The 17,720-nt window shown below is 38.3% G+C and overlaps 1 protein-coding gene across 1 annotated transcript in view; it reads left to right on the top strand.

The window, feature by feature from the left end:
• LOC126162448 (protein Gawky) overlaps nucleotides 1-17,720 on the top strand; it is a 294,019-nt gene that overhangs the window by 156,871 nt on the left and 119,428 nt on the right. Inside the window, exons 11-13 of the mRNA XM_049918963.1 lie at nucleotides 3,146-3,313; nucleotides 8,525-8,675; nucleotides 11,700-11,907. Of these exons, the coding sequence (XP_049774920.1) occupies nucleotides 3,146-3,313; nucleotides 8,525-8,675; nucleotides 11,700-11,907 (527 nt within the window). The remainder of the gene's footprint in view (nucleotides 1-3,145; nucleotides 3,314-8,524; nucleotides 8,676-11,699; nucleotides 11,908-17,720) is intronic.

The raw sequence follows: 17,720 nt of genomic DNA, 5'->3' as shown, positions 1-17,720 counted from the left end.
AGTACTTGTATTTCACCTGAAAATTATAAACATAACTAACAAAATTGCAGTTTTAAAAGCAATGCAGTTTCATATTATAAACTTAACTGAACATTATATTATAAACATAATGAACAAAAAGTTGTTTGTAAAAACACAATACTTCACTGTTGTAAACTTAACGTATTGTTTGTTTGCTATGCAATTTTTCAAAGAATTTTAGGGTGCTGGTTGGCCCTCACGGTGATTGCAGTAAATTGCCACCCTTATAGCTTTCCTAGTGGAATAATCACCACCCCTTGTTTTTACTTCTTGCAGGCTCTTTATATGATTCAAGGAAATGTGAAACTCTTTTTGTAGGTGTTTGCTTTTCAGTATACATTTGTTCAATGTGGTGAATGTTGATCTAAAGATGACCAAGGATTTGTTCTCTAAAGTGTAGAATATTGTATGTTTATTATCCTATCTATAATTTATATACCACATATTTATTATGCAATTCCCATTTATTAATTGTATAACAAGTTTTATATACCATTTAACAGTTTCCCACAAACAACTGTAGAAAGGATAACTGCTGTAAAGCCATCGTACAACTGTCATTCAAGCAGTTTGAGGATATTAACCACAGTTGTCAAGCGTGTCAGCTGTAGCAAACCATCTTGAGAGTGAGCAGTATTCATTGGGGATATATTGGAAAGCATGAGGGTGTTACACATTGAGGAAAGAGGGGGGTTGGTATCAAATTCAGAGGAGGTAGAGATTTATTGTGCCTTGAAAGAGGAGCATGTCAGTTTTTTAAATGAGAGGACGGAAGTACCTAAAGGTCATTTTTGGGCACACTTTAGTGATACCCTCCTTAAGAAGCAGCCACCAACACATTTTACCTAGTGATATAAATTTTTGCATGCTGTTTTCATTCAGATTGCAGCATAGAGGTGGTTTTAAGTTAGAATGAGTCAGGACCAGACAGGCATTTCTCAAAGATCTTATGACAGACAGTATTCAGTAGTATCATTGGTGCAGAGCATTAGGCTTTAAGTAAATATCATTGTTGGTAGGTGATGGCAGCGACTTTGTTTTGCGACTGTACCTCGGGAATGGTGGATGCACTGGTTTGTGATTTTTTATGGTTTGAGTTGACAATGCATGCTTGCAGCTTGTTTTCAAGTTGTAATGAGACCTAATGGTTGTTTTTTTTTTTTTTTTTTTTTTGGGGGGGGGGGGGGGGGCGTAGGCTATAACTCAGGAAGTCTGTAAGCCATATATATGTATCTGGTTTCCTTGTTTTTAGCACTTGTGGGATAATGTTCTCCTAAAACATGTTGTGGCAATAATCACATGATTGACAACTGGGCTGAATACCCTCAACTATAAGATGATGTCACTTGATCGGATAAATCAGCACCCTTTTTTTGCTTATTATATTATTCATTTTTTAAAGGCAGCATCAGGCTTGTATTTAAGTTTTTTCCCTGTGAAGAATTGCACATGCTTGACTCTTGAATGTAGTTAGCCTACACTTGCGTCACTTCATCTCAAAAATTTAATGATTTTCAAGCATCATTATGTCACCCAGTTTTTGTTTTGCGATGGTGACAAATTTTTTGTTTGTTTTAAAGTTCCACAATTTTTTTTCCAAAAGATGTTCAGCCAAAGAGACACTAGTGTATTAACTATGTATAAATAATATATGTCCCTCAAATAATAATGCCTGTACTAATCTTCATTACCACATCCTGCGAATGCGTTTTCTCAGTTGTCATTGCATTTTTTTTTCCGGCATAAATGGCAATTTTACAAGTGTAAGCTCCAAGAAAACACAATTCATATACTTTTATACCATGCTTATGTTGCACGCCTTAAATATATTTGTGAAAACTGTGATGTTCTCCATGAAACTATATTTTCATTGACAACAATGTTATTGCCAGGCATAACAGCATTGTTGATAGTATCAAAAATTGCTTCAACAGTATTTAGAAATTTATTCAATCACTCTTCAGTTTTAGCTGTGGTATTGTCCAAAAAATGTAAAAATTTCAGTATACTTAAAAAGATAACATTCATGGCGTCTTTTATGCATGTGTTTTTGTATACTTGTTATTTTTAGATCAGTGGTTGCTTTCCACCTGTGATAAGCAGTATGTCAATAAAAATATTCGTTTCGCTTCCTATAATAAGCTGCAGTGCCTGTTGGTGTCCTCTGCTACTAGGTAAAGAATTTATTCATTGTACAGCATATTTATTTGCTCCTTCAGATATCATTCCTAATATCTTTATTCAATCAAGAGTAATATCTATAAAGAAAAAGTGTAATTGCAGTCAACATTTTGTTACCAGTTCCTATCCTTCCAAACACTCATTTGTTATTATTATTTCCCCCCCTCCCCCCTTATTTGCTGCCGTTCCTTATCTTCACCGTCTTCCCCTGACAATGAAAGAAACTTGGAGCCTTCTTCCTCCATGGTAGATTTGTTTACTTCAGTGAAGAAAGTCACTTGATAGCTCAGGGTGAACTGGTACAAATATAATTACAGAAGTAACTGCAAATACGTAAAGTACACTTGGTTTTGATGTCTCATTAAAATGTTCATTAATTAACAGTATCTCTGGCAACACTTGAGAGTAATGGTTTGAACGATACGCTCATCGTGTCATGCACATGCCTTAATTGGACCGTTTATTGTGAAGGTGATGTAAGCCAATTTGCTTTATTTATTTATTTTTATTGGATTTACTTCACTTTCAAAGTAAAATATTACTATATTAAAATAGTAGCATAGGGCATTTGAATATGACCGCCATCCCAAGGCAAGAAACAAGAAAAGCAGTGCCGTCAGATGACGATAAGCATGAATAATCCCCACAGCGAGGGGAAAGTTATCTTTACCAACTTGAACGTGTTAAAGTTGCAAAATTACTTTTTAATATGGTGTTGATCAACAGATGGTGAAATGTTTGATGGATTAAAGTGCAGTGTGTTTTAATGTTTGAAGTTGCTTATCCTAATTTGGTTCTCATTGTCATTTTCATTGTTAGTCTTTCTATAGTTGATTTTTATGAGCAGCCTCTGGTTTTCTCTGAATATTCCTTTTTCTACTGGTGTTGCTATGATAGGAACAGCAAATAACTTTTACAAACCCCACTGTTGGACTTCTTTCAGGCGTAAACCAGTGGGCTGGCCCACCCCCAAAAGATCTCACTTTGGGAAGCAGTGTGGGTGTCACCAAACCATCAGGTTGGGAAGAACCGTCTCCTCCAGCACAACGCCGTAATCTGCCAAACTACGATGATGGAACATCATTCTGGGGCAGCCAATCTAGTCGCATTGGTATGTTAAACAGCAGTGAATTCTAATGTAATCTAATACAACATCCAGCACATTAGTGTGGCTACTGCCTAGGTTTGATATCAGTGTGCGAGAATCATTTGCAGGTGGCAGTGAAGGGTGTATAAAGTGTGCAGTTGTCATAATATGGAAACACAGTGATCGGCACTGGAGTTGAAGGACATGGTCATCTGATTTCAGGCCAAGGATGAAGCAATTCCAGAATGGTTACGTTTGGAAACTGGTTGCATGCCGATGAGATTGAAGTATACTGTGCATTGATTCGATCCGAAACCAGTGCAAAGGCAGCTGTGATGCACCACGAGCCATAGATGACAAGGATGAATGACAGCTGTGGATATGTGAATGGGCTAATAGATGTGCAGGTGTTGAGCAGCTGACCATCAGGTGAACCAAGGGGCTACCAACAGTGTCTCCTCAATGACCAGTCAACAAAAGCACTATGTATGGATCTCCACAGCAGGCACCTGGTTCATGTACCCATGCTGACTGCTGTTCTTTGGTGACGAAGGCAGGAATTTGCACACCAATACTGCAACTGGTTTTCCACTGAGTGCGACAGGTTGCCTGAGTTGATGAATCGTATTAATGCTCCATCAGACAGTTGACTGTTGACAGTTATGACGTGGAACTCCTGAAGGCAGACATCCTGCAAGAATTGTCAGAAGGGTCCAGGCAGGAAGGCATTATCGGGGTGATCTTGTTATTCTGGAAGGCACAGTGCATCAACTAAGTATGCATCTATCTTTGGGGTCTGTGTCCACCCCTACATGCAGTTTGGTTTTCCGATGGCATCTACCAGTAGGATAACATGCGAGACAGCTTACAGTGTATGTGCACAGTTCAAAGAGTACCAGGATGATTTTGCCGTACTCCCGTCACCACCAAACTCCCCAGCTATAAACCCAATCGAGAATCTGTGGGACTACATCGATCAGGCTGTTCGCACCATTGACTCTAGACCGAGAAACCTAGTGCAGGCGGTGATAGCAGTGGAGTATGCTTGGATGTGAATCTGTCAGTAGGTTCTGGAACCTTTATATTCACTCTCTTCCTCCATGTCTCACAGCAGTCGGAGGAAATCCTCTCTGGCTTCCGGCGGCTATCTGATTTGGTGAAGACTGCCAGTCTCACTAGCGGGATGAAAGCAGAGCTCACCATCTGCAGCATCGTCAACAGGACTGACTGTGGACCTTTGGTACATAGCCGAGTGGAGGGTCTGAATCAGAGGCTGAGACGGTTCTGCGACCATTTGGGCTGCAGATTCCTCAACTTGCGCCATAGGGTGATGGTATTTCGGGTTCAGTTCGATAGGTGAGGAGTCCACTACACACAGCAGGCGGCTACACGAATAGCAGAGGTTGTGTGGCGTGGACTGGTTGGTTTTTTAGGTTAGATGGCCTCGGGCAAGTCCAGAAAGGGCAACAGCCTCAAAGGGTGCAGGGCAAAGTCAGGACATGCGGGGACCAAGCAGCAGTCGGTATTGTAATTGTAAACTGTCGAAGCTGCGTTGGTAAAGTACCGGAACTTCAAGCGCTGATAGAAAGCACCGAAGCTGAAATCGTTATAGGTACAGAAAGCTGGCTGAAGCCATAGATAAATTCTGCCGAAATTTTTACAAAGGTACAGACGGTGTTTAGAAAGGATAGATTGCATGCAACCGGTGGTGGAGTGTTCGTCGCTGTTAGTAGTAGTTTATCCTGTAGTGAAGTGGATAGTTCCTGTGAATTATTATGGGTGGAGGTTACACTCAACAACCGAGCTAGGTTAATAATTGGCTCCTTTTACCGACCTCCCGACTCAGCAGCATTAGTGGCAGAACAACTGAGAGAAAATTTGGAATACATTTCACGTAAATTTTCTCAGCATGGTATAGTCTTAGGTGGAGATTTCAATTTACCAGATATAGACTGGGACACTCAGATCTTTAGGACGGGTGGTAGGGACAGAGCATCGAGTGACATTATAATGAGTGCACTATCCAAAAATTACCTCGAGCAATTAAACAGAAAAGTGACTTGCGGAGATAACATCTTGGACCTACTGATAACAAACAGACCCGAACTTTTCAACTCCGTAAGCGCAGAACAGGGAATTGGTGATCATAAGGCCGTTGCAGCATCCCTGAATATGGAGGAGGAAGGTTTATCTGTTTAGCAAGAGTAATAGGAGGCAGATTTCAGTCTACCTAACAGATCAAAACGAAAATTTCTGTTCTGACACTGACAGTGTTGAGTGTTTATAGGAAAAGTTCAGGGCAATGTAAAATGCATTTTAGACAGGTACCTACTGAGTAAAACTGTGAGGAACAGGAAAAACCCAGCGTGGTTCAACAACAAAGTTTGGAAACTACTGCGAAAGCAAAGAGAGCTTCACTGCAGATTTAAACGCAGCCAAAACCTCTCGGACAAACAGAAGCTAAACAATGTCAAAGTTAGCGTAAGGAGGGCTATGTGTGAAGCGTTCAGTGAATTCGAAAGTAAAATTCTATCTACTGACTTGACAGAAAATCCTAGGAAGTTCTGGTCTTACGTTAAATCAGTAAGTGGATTGAAACAGCATATCCAGACACTCTGGGATGATAATGGCATTGAAACAGAGGATGACATGTGTAAAGCTGAAATACTAAACACCTTTTTCCAAAGCTGTTTCACAGAGGAAGACCGCACTGCAGTTCCTTCTCTAAATCCTCACACGAACGAAAAAATGGCTGACATCGAAATAAGTGTCCAAGGAATAGAAAAGCAACTGAAATCACTCTACAGAGGAAAGTCCACTGGACCTGATGGGATACCAATTAGATTCTACACAGAGTACGCGAAAGAACTTTCCCCCCTTCTAACATCCGTGTACCGCAAGTCTCTAGAGGAACGGAAGGTTCCAAATGATTGGAAAAGAGCACAGGTAGTTCCAGTTTTCAAGAAGGGTCATTGAGCAAATGCCCAAAACTGTAGGCCTATATCTCTGACATCGATCTCTTGACTTTCGGAAGGCGTTCGATAGAGTTCCGCACTGTCGCCTGATAAACAAAGAAAGAGCCTACGGAATGTCAGACCAGCTGTGTGGTTGGATTGAAGAGTTTTTAGCAAACAGAACACAGCATGTTGTTCTCAATGGAGAGACGTCTACATACGTTAAAGTAATCTCAGGTGTGCCACAGGGAGTGTTATGGGACCATTGCTTTTCACAATATATATAAATGATCTAGTAGATAGTGTCGGAAGTTCCATGCAGCTTTTCGTGATGATGCTGTAGCATACAGTGAAGTTGCAGCATTAGAAAACTGCAGCGAAATGCAGGAAGATCTGCAGCGGATAGACACTTGGTACAGGGAGTGGCAACTGACCCTAAACATAGACAAATGTAATGTATTGCGAATACATAGAAAGAAGGATCCTTTATTGTATGATTATATGATAGCAGAACAAACACTGGTAGCAGTTACTTCTGTAAAATATCTGGGAGTGTGCGTATGGAACGATTTGAAGTGAAGTGGAATGATCATATAAAATTAATTGTTGGTAAGGCGGGTCCCAGGTTGAGATTCATTTGGAGAGTCCTTAGGAAATGTAGTCCATCAACAAAGGAGGTGGCTTACAAAACACTCGTTTGACCTATACTTTAGTATTGCTCATCTGTGTGGGAACCGTACTAGGTCGGGTTGACAGAGGAGATAGAGAAGATCCAAAGAAGAGCGGCGCGTTTTGATCTATAGCAAACTCAAGTGGCAGACTCTGCAAGAGAGGCGCTATGCATCGTGGTGTAGCTTGCTGTCCAGGTTTCGAGAGGGTGCTTCTCTGGATGAGGTATCGAATATATTGCTTCCCCTACTTATACCTCCCAAGGAGATCACGAATGTAAAATTAGAGAGATTCGAGCACACACGGAGGCTTTCCGGCACCGTTCTTCCTGCGAATCATACACGACTGGAACAGGAAAGGGCGGTAATGACAGTGGCACGTAAGGTGCCCTCCGCTACACACCATTGGGTGGCTTACGGAGTATAAATGTAGATGTAGTCTGCATTGGAATAGATGGTTATTCAGGCAATTGACAAGTAGTCACATTAGTGTGACTGGACAGTGTAATATATGTATAATTTTTAAAATGAGAGAGAAGCAGCTGAACATCAAACTAGATTAGCTGTAAGGCAGTATTAAAGTGTCCTTACAAGAGTGTGTTTGTGTATGTGGAGAAGGTTATAGTACCACTCTAAGATACACTACCTGCAGACATGAAAAATAGTCAGCATTATTTAGACATGCTATTTACAAAAGCTGCATTCCTCAGGCAATAAAAAAAATATATTAAGGGAGAAATGAAAATACACCAATAAAAATGGATCTTAAATAAAACATCTAATGTAGAGTCTAACATTCTGTAACAACTTTGATCCAGTTTTATATAAAAGAATACATTAGATATAAGCTATATATTCAAGGGCAAATTGTACTTTGGGTACGTAGTTCATAATGGGATTGTTCATGATAGTCCGTTTATTTGTGAGATGGACAACAATCATTGGCATGTACACACAGGTTTGCACTTCTGAAACAATTTTTAAATTTGTGTATGTAATTATGATATGTAGACACTGGTGGTGGAACTGTCATGAAGTTCGCAATACACTCGCAAAGCAAATTTCTGTACCCTGTGACAGTAATCAGCAGCAGCTGTTTTGGCTATGTGTCTGTTTATATCTTTTTCCAATGCTCCATATTGTGCAACATCTCAGTAGAATGTGCAGGTATTCTGTGTTACTTACAACTGCAATAATGTGGTAAATTCCTGCGATAAAATGTAGCTTTTGCTTACCCTATCTCGTGTCCCATAGACCTACAGTAGCTAAGTGAAATGTTAAGTATTCATGTTTATGCAAACATGGTTAATTTCCACTAATTGTGGATAGATGCCAAGTGATGGTCTAACAGCTGAAATGCAGATTATGGGTGAAAAATAAATTTTGTAAGTTCATTGTTGTGACTGGCAGCAGTTTATAACAAATCGTTCATTATTTTATGTCATGAAAAACTGCTTTTGTGTACAAAGCAGCCACCACACATCAAGGGAAATGATTTAAGGTTGTTTGCTGTAGATACTGCAAATTCACAATGTGCTATGTTTCCTGGTTTATTAGTCTGTGTAAACTCCGTCCATTTATTTTAAACAAAAAATACACATTTGTGTTAACAGGTAAGGTGTCCCATTGGAAGGAAATGCCAACTCCAAATGTTGGGCGAGGAAGCATGCCGTGTCCTCCAGGCATGCCACAAAACAGACTTCCAGGAAACACATCTGGAGGAGCAAAACCTGATGGTACACCAATTTGGGCCCAACCAGGAAGGTGAGTGTTGTGATTGGATCTACAGACAGCAATGCTTTAGGCAGTAATTTACCACAGTATCAAGTGAGTTTGTAACTCAGTGTGTTAGGAGAAAATTATTTATCCCTGGGATCTACTAAAATAAATGGTTTATTTAGTTTGAACCAATAGAGGGAAAAGTAGAGCATTGAGCAACATTCCCATCCCAACCAACTTTCCAGTGACGCACCACTGGACATCTCTGAACGAAACGTATTGATTACATTTCAGTAATAGTCAGTCTAATAGTAAATACACTACAGCAGTCCCTTCGGGATTTCTTGGATATGTTTCCTCTCTGCTACCCTCCCCCCCCCCCTCCACGCACCTCCCTTTTCATTCTCTGCCCCCCTCCCCCTCTCGTGCTCTAGCCCCCTCCCTCTCTTCATGTTCTGCCCATTGCTTTCTTTGTCTGCCCTCCTCCTCATTCTTTGTTTCTCTGCCCTCCTCCTCTTTCTTTCTTTGCACTACCCCCTCCCTCCCTCCCTCCCTCTTCCATTCTCTATGCTCCCCTCTCCCTCCCTCTCCCATTCTCTATGCTCCCCCCTCACTCCCTCTCCCATTCTCTATGCTCCCCCCTCACTCCCTCTCCCATTCTCTATTCTCCCCCCCCCCCTCACTCCCTCTCCCGTTCTCTGTACCCCCCTCACTCCCTCTCCCATTCTCTATGCTCCCCACTCCCCTCTCTCCCCCTCCCGCTCCCATTCCTTATCCTCTCTCCTCCCTCCCTCTCCCATTCCCTATGCTCTCTCCTCCCTTCCTCATTCTCTATGCTCTCCCCCCTTCCCTTCTTCCCTCATTCTCAATGCCCCCCCTCTCTCCCATTCACTGCCCTCACCCTTCTGTCCCTCATTCTCTGCCCTTCTCCCTCCATCTCCCATTCTCCATCCATCCTCCGTCTCCCTACCATTATCTGCCTTTCCATCCAGATCCTTTCCCTCCTGGCTTCCGCCTGCTATAGTACTGTATGAATGTCATTTCATTTTTATTTTTCGAAAGTCGTGTAGTTTTTCTTCTCCGAAGTAGTGTTAAGACTCTGACCTCCACACTCACTTCTAAAAAATCTGTGATAAAAATATTGGTTTGAAACGTGTAGCTCAAGTTAGAAAGTCATAGAATACAGTTGATGACTTACTTCACCCACCTAACTGTACATTCTATTTCTGTTTAACTCAACAGAATGACGTTTTTTTCAACTAATGCTTGTCTTCTTACAAACAGTTTTTCTTACTAGAATGGTTGCAAATAGCTACAATATACTGTATGCAGAGACATCCATTAAATATTAAATAGGCTTACACATTTGTCAGTAGATACAGCGAGTGGAGAACTTGGTTCAGGTGTGACTGATACCAAATCGTACATAATCACTCTCCACTGTCCAGAAACCTTTGCATTGCAATTAGCAACAAATATGTATGAATCCATACTTAATGACATATTTGAGGGGAAGTCATAAAGTTCAGATAACACTTCAAAAAATAGGTTTTTTTTTCCATAAAAAAAAGGGTGGGGGGGAACATCGTCAGTTGTGGTACATATTGAATTTCCCACACTATATTACCGTAACATCCTGCTAGAGGAGCCGAAAAATAATGTTGTAGCCCTTCTGCACTTTATCATTGGGTTGTGGCAAATAATTAACTACATAACTTCCCCCTCCCTCCTGAAGTGATAATTAGAACATTGACTGACCCTAATACATAATAATAGTACATTTGTCATTACATAGGACAGACCTCACTCAGTGAAACTTGTATACAACAGTTGTTGGTCGTTAGTCATTATGAAATTTAAATATGCAAATCTTGAACCATCTTATTGTTACCAATTTCACTAATTTGAATCTGGTTAATAGTGACAATGCACTTACAATTATAGGATATAACAGTCTGGAAGTTCAAGCTCTTGACTGAATTCCACTAAGAATTGTTGTTAAGAGTTAACGAAAAGGATAAAAACTGGTGTCATTGTGGATTCTAGTCCACTGTCTGAACCCACCATGAACATATTTTGTGATAATTAGCTCTCCTGCACTTACAACTGTGTATATATTGTATGACTCTCTTACTGGGAATAGTGAAAATGTTATTTGAGCAGAGGGATCGAAGACTGTCTTGAATACTTGAACCATGATTTTTTCCCCCCTCTCCATTTCTTTCTTTTACCTTTTTTCTTTAAGTTTGAGGTTTACATGCAAATAGATAAACTTCCAGCAGCAGGATGTAAGTGTCTACTGCTAAATTCTGGGAAGTGGGCTTACACTTTTACCAAGAGAACAAAAACTTAAATTAACCATGAATGATTGTGTGGACAGTTGAAACACTAAACATACACGAAACACAATTTTTATATGTCGGCTTGACAAATAATGCTGTTACGCAATTTTGTAATTTGGCAGTTGAGATTTGAATTGGTGATATGCTGTGATGAGTATTGCTGACATATATGAGATATTTAAACTGTTTAATCCACTTGCACATGTTTCTGCACCTCAAACACTATTTACTATAGTATTTCTGCATTCTCAAGTTAATGTCAAACAGTTTCATATCTTCACTGAATACGTATATCATTTTTGAATGTTGCTCTCCTGATGTATGTGAGAATATGTGACATTTTGAAATACGTAACAGAATTTGTTTGCTTTAACTTCTATCACACTGTTGACTGTTTTAAGTTTTTAAATTTTATTTTTGAAGGATGCTAATATGACTTGCATGAAGCTCTGTATAACAGTATTCAATTATTATACTACTCATGCCGTTTACCTTGTATGTGAACTGGCTCCTACTAACTAGAAATTTGGAAATTAGTTTCAAGTATCAGAGAGGCATTCATTGTCTTTTGTTATTTACCTTCCAGAGATGATTTCTGTAATATTTGTTAGAATCCTTCTGTGTGTAATTATTTTTTATTGAAGAGTTCATTTCTAGTCATTACCACAGCCTGAATTATTCGCATTTTGCAGCAAAAGTCTATGAACTGTCATTTTGTTAATTACAGAAATGGGTCGTGGGGTGATACCACTCATGATGCAAGTAATGCTGGCTGGGGTGATGAATCAAAGGTTGCTGCCAGCATTAATTCTTGGAATGAGCCACCTCTCACTCCAACTTCTTGGGCTGGACCCAAAGCAAAGAATCCTCTCAATCCGGGTGGCTGGATGGATGGTGATATGGACACAAGTTCTTGGGGGCATCCTCCAAAACAGGTGAGAAAATTTGATCCCATAGCAACTTGTATGAGGCTACTATGCAGCTTGCATAATTGTGAATAGCTGAAACAATAAAAAGTTTGACACCTGTGCCCTGTGCTTTGTTTCTAAACTACAATCAGCTGTTACAGTCACATTACTTAGTTTTTCATTATTCCTGTCTCCTTGCTTGTCTTGTCTCTAATAAAGAAGAGGGTATCAATGAATTGTTTCAGTGTGGGAATCCCACAACAAAATATTCATGCACACAAGTGGTGAGAGATTCAAAACAAATATAGAGTTTTTGAAACTTGGAATTTGTTGCTGTAGTTTTGGCGTGAGATAATAAAGGCATGTGGATATTCATACTGTTCAGCACTTGACCCTTCCAATGGAGGGCAGTATAGATGTTAATTTCTGTCTGCTGGAGACTTGATATATCTGTTATTTCTTTTTGATATTTCTGGAGTTGCCATTATTTCAGTCATTGATAAAAAAACGTGCTGGTGTTATTTCATGTTACAGAAATCTGCATTTGCCATTTTTATTATAATTGTCAGTAAAGTATATAAAAAAGATAAAATGTAGTATTTTATACATCTTCAGCAACTGTAGTTGTATGTAACGAAATAATAAGCAGCCAGCTGCATAAAAGATAATTAATTTCTTTACTAGCTCTTGGGACTTCGTGCCCTTCTTCAGAAGGTTATACCCTTCGCATTATTTGTGATTTCAGCAATAAGAGGCATACAGCAAAATGCCATGGTCATATGGTTCATAGTATCTGTGCGATTTGCTGTATGCCTTTTTTTGTTGACAGTCGCAAATAATGCGGCAGGTATAATCTTCTGAGGAAGGGTACCAAATGCTCAACACCGGTAAAGAAATTAAATTTCTTTTATGAAACTCATTGCTTATTATTTTGTTACAAAAAGATAAAGCTGTCATTAAACTGACCGCTGGTTTGAACACCGCAGTTCTGTACTAAATATGATTCTATTGGAAGAGGTCTGTCTTCAGCTTCCTCTGACCTGTCAGCTGACTTACCCAGCCAGCCGTGCTGCTCAGCATTTTTCACATTCTCAAACGTTGCCAGGGGTAAAAGCGATGATAAGTGACAGATAAAAATGTAATACGTAACATTAGGAAATGGCAACCACTCACCTACAATGCAATGATGCGTGGGGCACAGTAACAGATGACAGACAACTGCATTCACACTAGATTTTGAGCACTAGCTCTTTTTCCAGCAGTAGCACAAGCAGTCTAAAAATATGTAAAATATTTTTCTAAAAAAAGTAGCATGTGCACTTGATAGTTATCCATGCCGTTCTTGAGACAGATTCAGTAGTGTTACATATAATCTGTGTCTTTTTCTTCTAATGTTGTTCATGATCCACTGAATCTGTTACCTGCAAGATTCGCCTACTGTATATACCGGATTTTCAGTATGTACTTTGTTGACAAAGAATTATGGTTTTAATTCTAGAGACACCATTTACAGATGGTGAAAGTGAGAAAAAAATTAGAAACCATTTGATAGGGAAAGAATAAATAGTTGTGCAGCTACTTCCAAGGAAGGGTTGTTGTTTTTGGTGATGCAGTGTTTTATACAGTGTACTGATTTACATGTCACAGTACGATACAGTGTGATTTGTTGAGTTACTTAACAGGGTGTTTGTAGCCTTGGTATATGTTCCTATCACTGTTTTAAGATGCCTTTTTTGTTTTAATTTTGAAAGCATTCCATGAACGACAGATTATAACTGAATTGCTGCGTCTGTACCTGAGAGAAATTAACTATGATGGTATACAGTTCTTGAATTCTGCTAGCAGGTTATGGTATGAGCCAGCTTGTTGCGAAGATCACTGTACTTTATTCAGTACTCCACACACAATTTTTATGTGATATTTCAGAAGCGATTTTACAACTACACAACACATTATTATGACTTGTCATTGGTGTATAAGGAAAAAACACTGATTCGATGCAGCAGCTGAAGAACTTTTTTGTTAATTCTGTAGTCCCATCAGTATGTAAGTCTCTTGTGAGATGTGCAGCACATGAACAGTGTGCTAGCTAAGCCCTCTCATGACAGGTGGTCATCAAAATTATTTACATTACTGTCATGAAACGAGAACACAGTGGTGTGAAAATAACTTCAAAAGAAGATAGTTGCCTAGAGCCAGGTCCTGTAAATATGAGAGTTCCAGCTTACCCACATGATTTGCTTCTGTTTGTTTTGGTTTACAAATTGTACTATTCTTGATGGTTTGGCAGATAGTTGGTCAATATGAAACAGGAAGAATATACAGAGATGTAACTTTGACTAAAGAATAAAACTGAGGGTTGACCAACAATTTCAAACATCTGTGTTCATATATTTACTTGTGTATTTAAATGAAGGTAACCAAAATAATACATAAAAATAAAATTATTAAAACTATGTGGTGAAGCTATCTCAATTTTAGTCACATTTTGCTTACAGCTAATGAAGGCCAAAGTAGCAAGCCCATTCTTTTGTCTGCACACTAAGTTAAATTTTTCAAATTTTTAAGTTTTCCTATTTTGCTGCACAGTTCTTCTTGATAATTATTATTTTTATTAGCTTTTCTCTAGGTAAACACACAAATATAAGTGCATTTATCACTGAAATTGGCAGTCTGTACTCAATTTTATTCTTTAGCCATTGTTACATTTTTGCACATTGTTCTCATGTATGTGAAACGACCATTTGTCAAACAAAACAAAAACAAAAAAAAAAAAACAAAAAACTAACTGCAACTTGTATAAACTAAAATAAACAGAAGTACATTGTGTGGATACATTGCCATTGTCATACATGTGGTAAGCAAGATGCTTTCAATAATTTCCACAACGAAAATGTGTCTCAAAATCTGGTCATACATAAAGCACACCAGTGGCAAGATGCAATCAATACCTTCACTGCGCGATAACAATGGTGAAGTGACTGATGACAGTGCCACTAAAGCAGAGTTATTAAACATGATTTTCCGAAACTCCTTCACCAAAGACAACGAAGTAAATACTTCTGAATTCCAATCAAGAACAACTGCCAAGATGAGAAACATAGAAATAGATATCCTCAGTTGCGCAAAGCAGCTTAAATCGCTTAATAAAAGCAAGGCTTCCGGTCCAGGTTGTATACCAGTCAGGTTCCTCTCAAAGTATGCTGATACAATAGTTCCATATTTAGCAGTCATATACAACCACTTGTTCACAGAAACATCCGTACCCAATGACTGGGAAATTGCTCAAGTGTCAATCCATATGAAGTGGTCCAGTGATGGTTTCTTGACCATTTTTAAATATTTTAATTTTTTATATGTGATTGCCCTTTACTTGAGAAGTTCAAAACAGTTTTTAATAAATTTTGCCTCTCACCTTTACTGAATGGCGGCCATTTTCATTTGTAAGCGCACAACAATGTTTCAGTTTAGAGTTAGCAAAAATATTAATATCTCTGCACTAGGTTAAGTTAACACAATGCAATTGACATGATTGTTTTTAGAAAAGTGTCCTCTACAACATTGACTATTACACAAAATACCGTAAATTCAAAAATAACCAGTCAAAATTACCTCCAAAGTTTAGTATCCAAATTTTCAAAAATCCACTTTTTAGGCCCAAAAATAACAAACAAGGAGTAAGTTATGAGAGTCTGTTTTTTTTCCTATAGTTAGGTATCATACCCTACTAGCTTCATATAGAGCAAGAACACTTAAATGTGTCCTTAATTTTTTATGAATTTTTGAAATTTGAGTATTTTCATTTTTTGTAGAGTTTGGGGTTAGTTATCTCAGGTGGGACTGAATATAAAAATACGATTTTTGCACAGTTTGTACACCTATCACCGAGTATTCATTTAGTTTATTTATTGTTAATGATGCAATATTAAACGATAGGAGCTTTCGCTTTTGTTCTATGGTAATAAAATTGCACATTTACGTTTAGGTTTATTGTCAATAAAGGGTAAATTATTGCTAGGTGTGGCATTATAGAAGTACATTATTGCTGGGTGTGGCATTGTTGTAGTCAGTCCATTCGGAAACGACTGTACATACTTCATCGAGAGTGTAGAATGTGTTATGTGCTTTGTTCTGTGTGTAATTAATTTTGAGAGATTAACTGGAATGCAATAACATGGATGAACAGTGCTCTGTTGGACAGATAGCAAGTGAAGTGTGTCACAAAACAGTTTATGGTTCAATTTCAAAAAAAACTTGAAAGATGTAAATGACTTTGACGAAGTTAGACAAACTTTGTTTAAATTTAAAGTATGTTCTTCTGTAACATGTGTGACTATCAAGAGAACAAATATATTCTGAAGTACAACCACATTTTTGGAAGAAAGTGCTGTGATCCACTTATAAAGTTCATAAAAAGCCTATTACTAAAGGTTTGAGGGAAATAAAACTTGAACATTTGTCCTTGTTGTGTGAGAGTGAAACAGCTTCCCAAATGAAAAGTAATGTGATTCCTGGAAATTCCCTTGTGCCCAAATTGTTACTCAAAAATATTTGTTGTGAATCCAGAACCAGAATCATGTAACCTTGTTAATGACATTTATATTCCTAATGAGGAAGCTGTTAGCATATTGGATTTTGCTTCAAAAATAATAAAATTAAGTAGCAGAAAAAGAAAAGCAGCTACTGGAAATAAGGTACAACAAATTTCAGACAAAATGAGAAAAGACTTGGATTCATGCTTTAATAATACAGATACCAACATTATTTCTAAAGAAGAAGAAAACCTACCACCAGCATCATCTGACACTGAATATTTGAGCTTAATAGAGAAATTAAAAATTAAATGTCAGTGACATCTAAAGAGGAAAAAGTTAAAATTTTAAGTTTGCTCCCTGACTCATGGTCAAGAGAAAAAAATAGTTGACGAATTCAGTTTCTCATCATTTGCTTAAACTAACCCAAAATTTAGTGAAAGAGCAAGGCATTCTTAGAGTTTTAGGAAAGAAGAAAGGAGTAGGTGTAAGTGAAGAAACAATTCAAAAGATCCAGCAGTTTTTTGCAGACGATGAAAATAGTAGAATGTGCCCAGGTTGCAAAGATAGCAAAAGAGTTGTTATAAATGGAGTTAAAGTAACAAAGCAGAAACGACTAGTGCTGTGAAATTTAAATGAACTTATGTCGCATTCAAAAATTTTCATCCTGAATGCAAAATTGGAAGGTCAAAATTTTGTGACCTCCACCCTAAGTGGTGTATTTTGGCTGGATCCTCAGGGACACACTCCGTATGTGTTTGTTTATATCATCAGAATGTCATACTGATGATTGCGGATGCAAAACTCAGTGATCTTAACTACAAAGAGTTACTAGATTTAATGGTTTGTGATACTAATAGTTATGACTGCATCATGAGTTTATGTAATAAATGCCCTGGTAAGGAAACTGTTATTGATTTGTTTCATGAATGTGATGAGGATATGCCAGACAGTATTACCTTCAAACAGTGGATCACAATTGTGGTGTGCGTACTGTAAGACCTTCGGTATACATACCATCAGATTATTTGACTTGTCTCTCTAACGAAGTAGGCGAGTGTCAGCAATATTTCTCGTGGTCTTATTGTGGCGTGTTTATCTTCTGCCATTAGGTCAGATGATAGAAATGCCACTTGCACGCTTAGAGTAGCAGATAGACGGTGACCAACTTTAAACAGAACTTGATTAATTTTCACACACATTTATTAAAATAATAACAAGCATAAACATTACGTAACTTGATTCTGGATGCTATTTACAATTGACGATCTGAAGTTCCTTTGGTCTTGGTACGTTAATCTTATTCTC

This window comes from Schistocerca cancellata, chromosome 2, assembly GCF_023864275.1.
Source record: "Schistocerca cancellata isolate TAMUIC-IGC-003103 chromosome 2, iqSchCanc2.1, whole genome shotgun sequence".
NCBI classification, from domain to species: Eukaryota; Metazoa; Arthropoda; class Insecta; order Orthoptera; family Acrididae; genus Schistocerca; species Schistocerca cancellata.
Note: the sequence above shows the minus strand (reverse complement) of the source record. Positions and strands in the feature narration are given on the sequence as shown.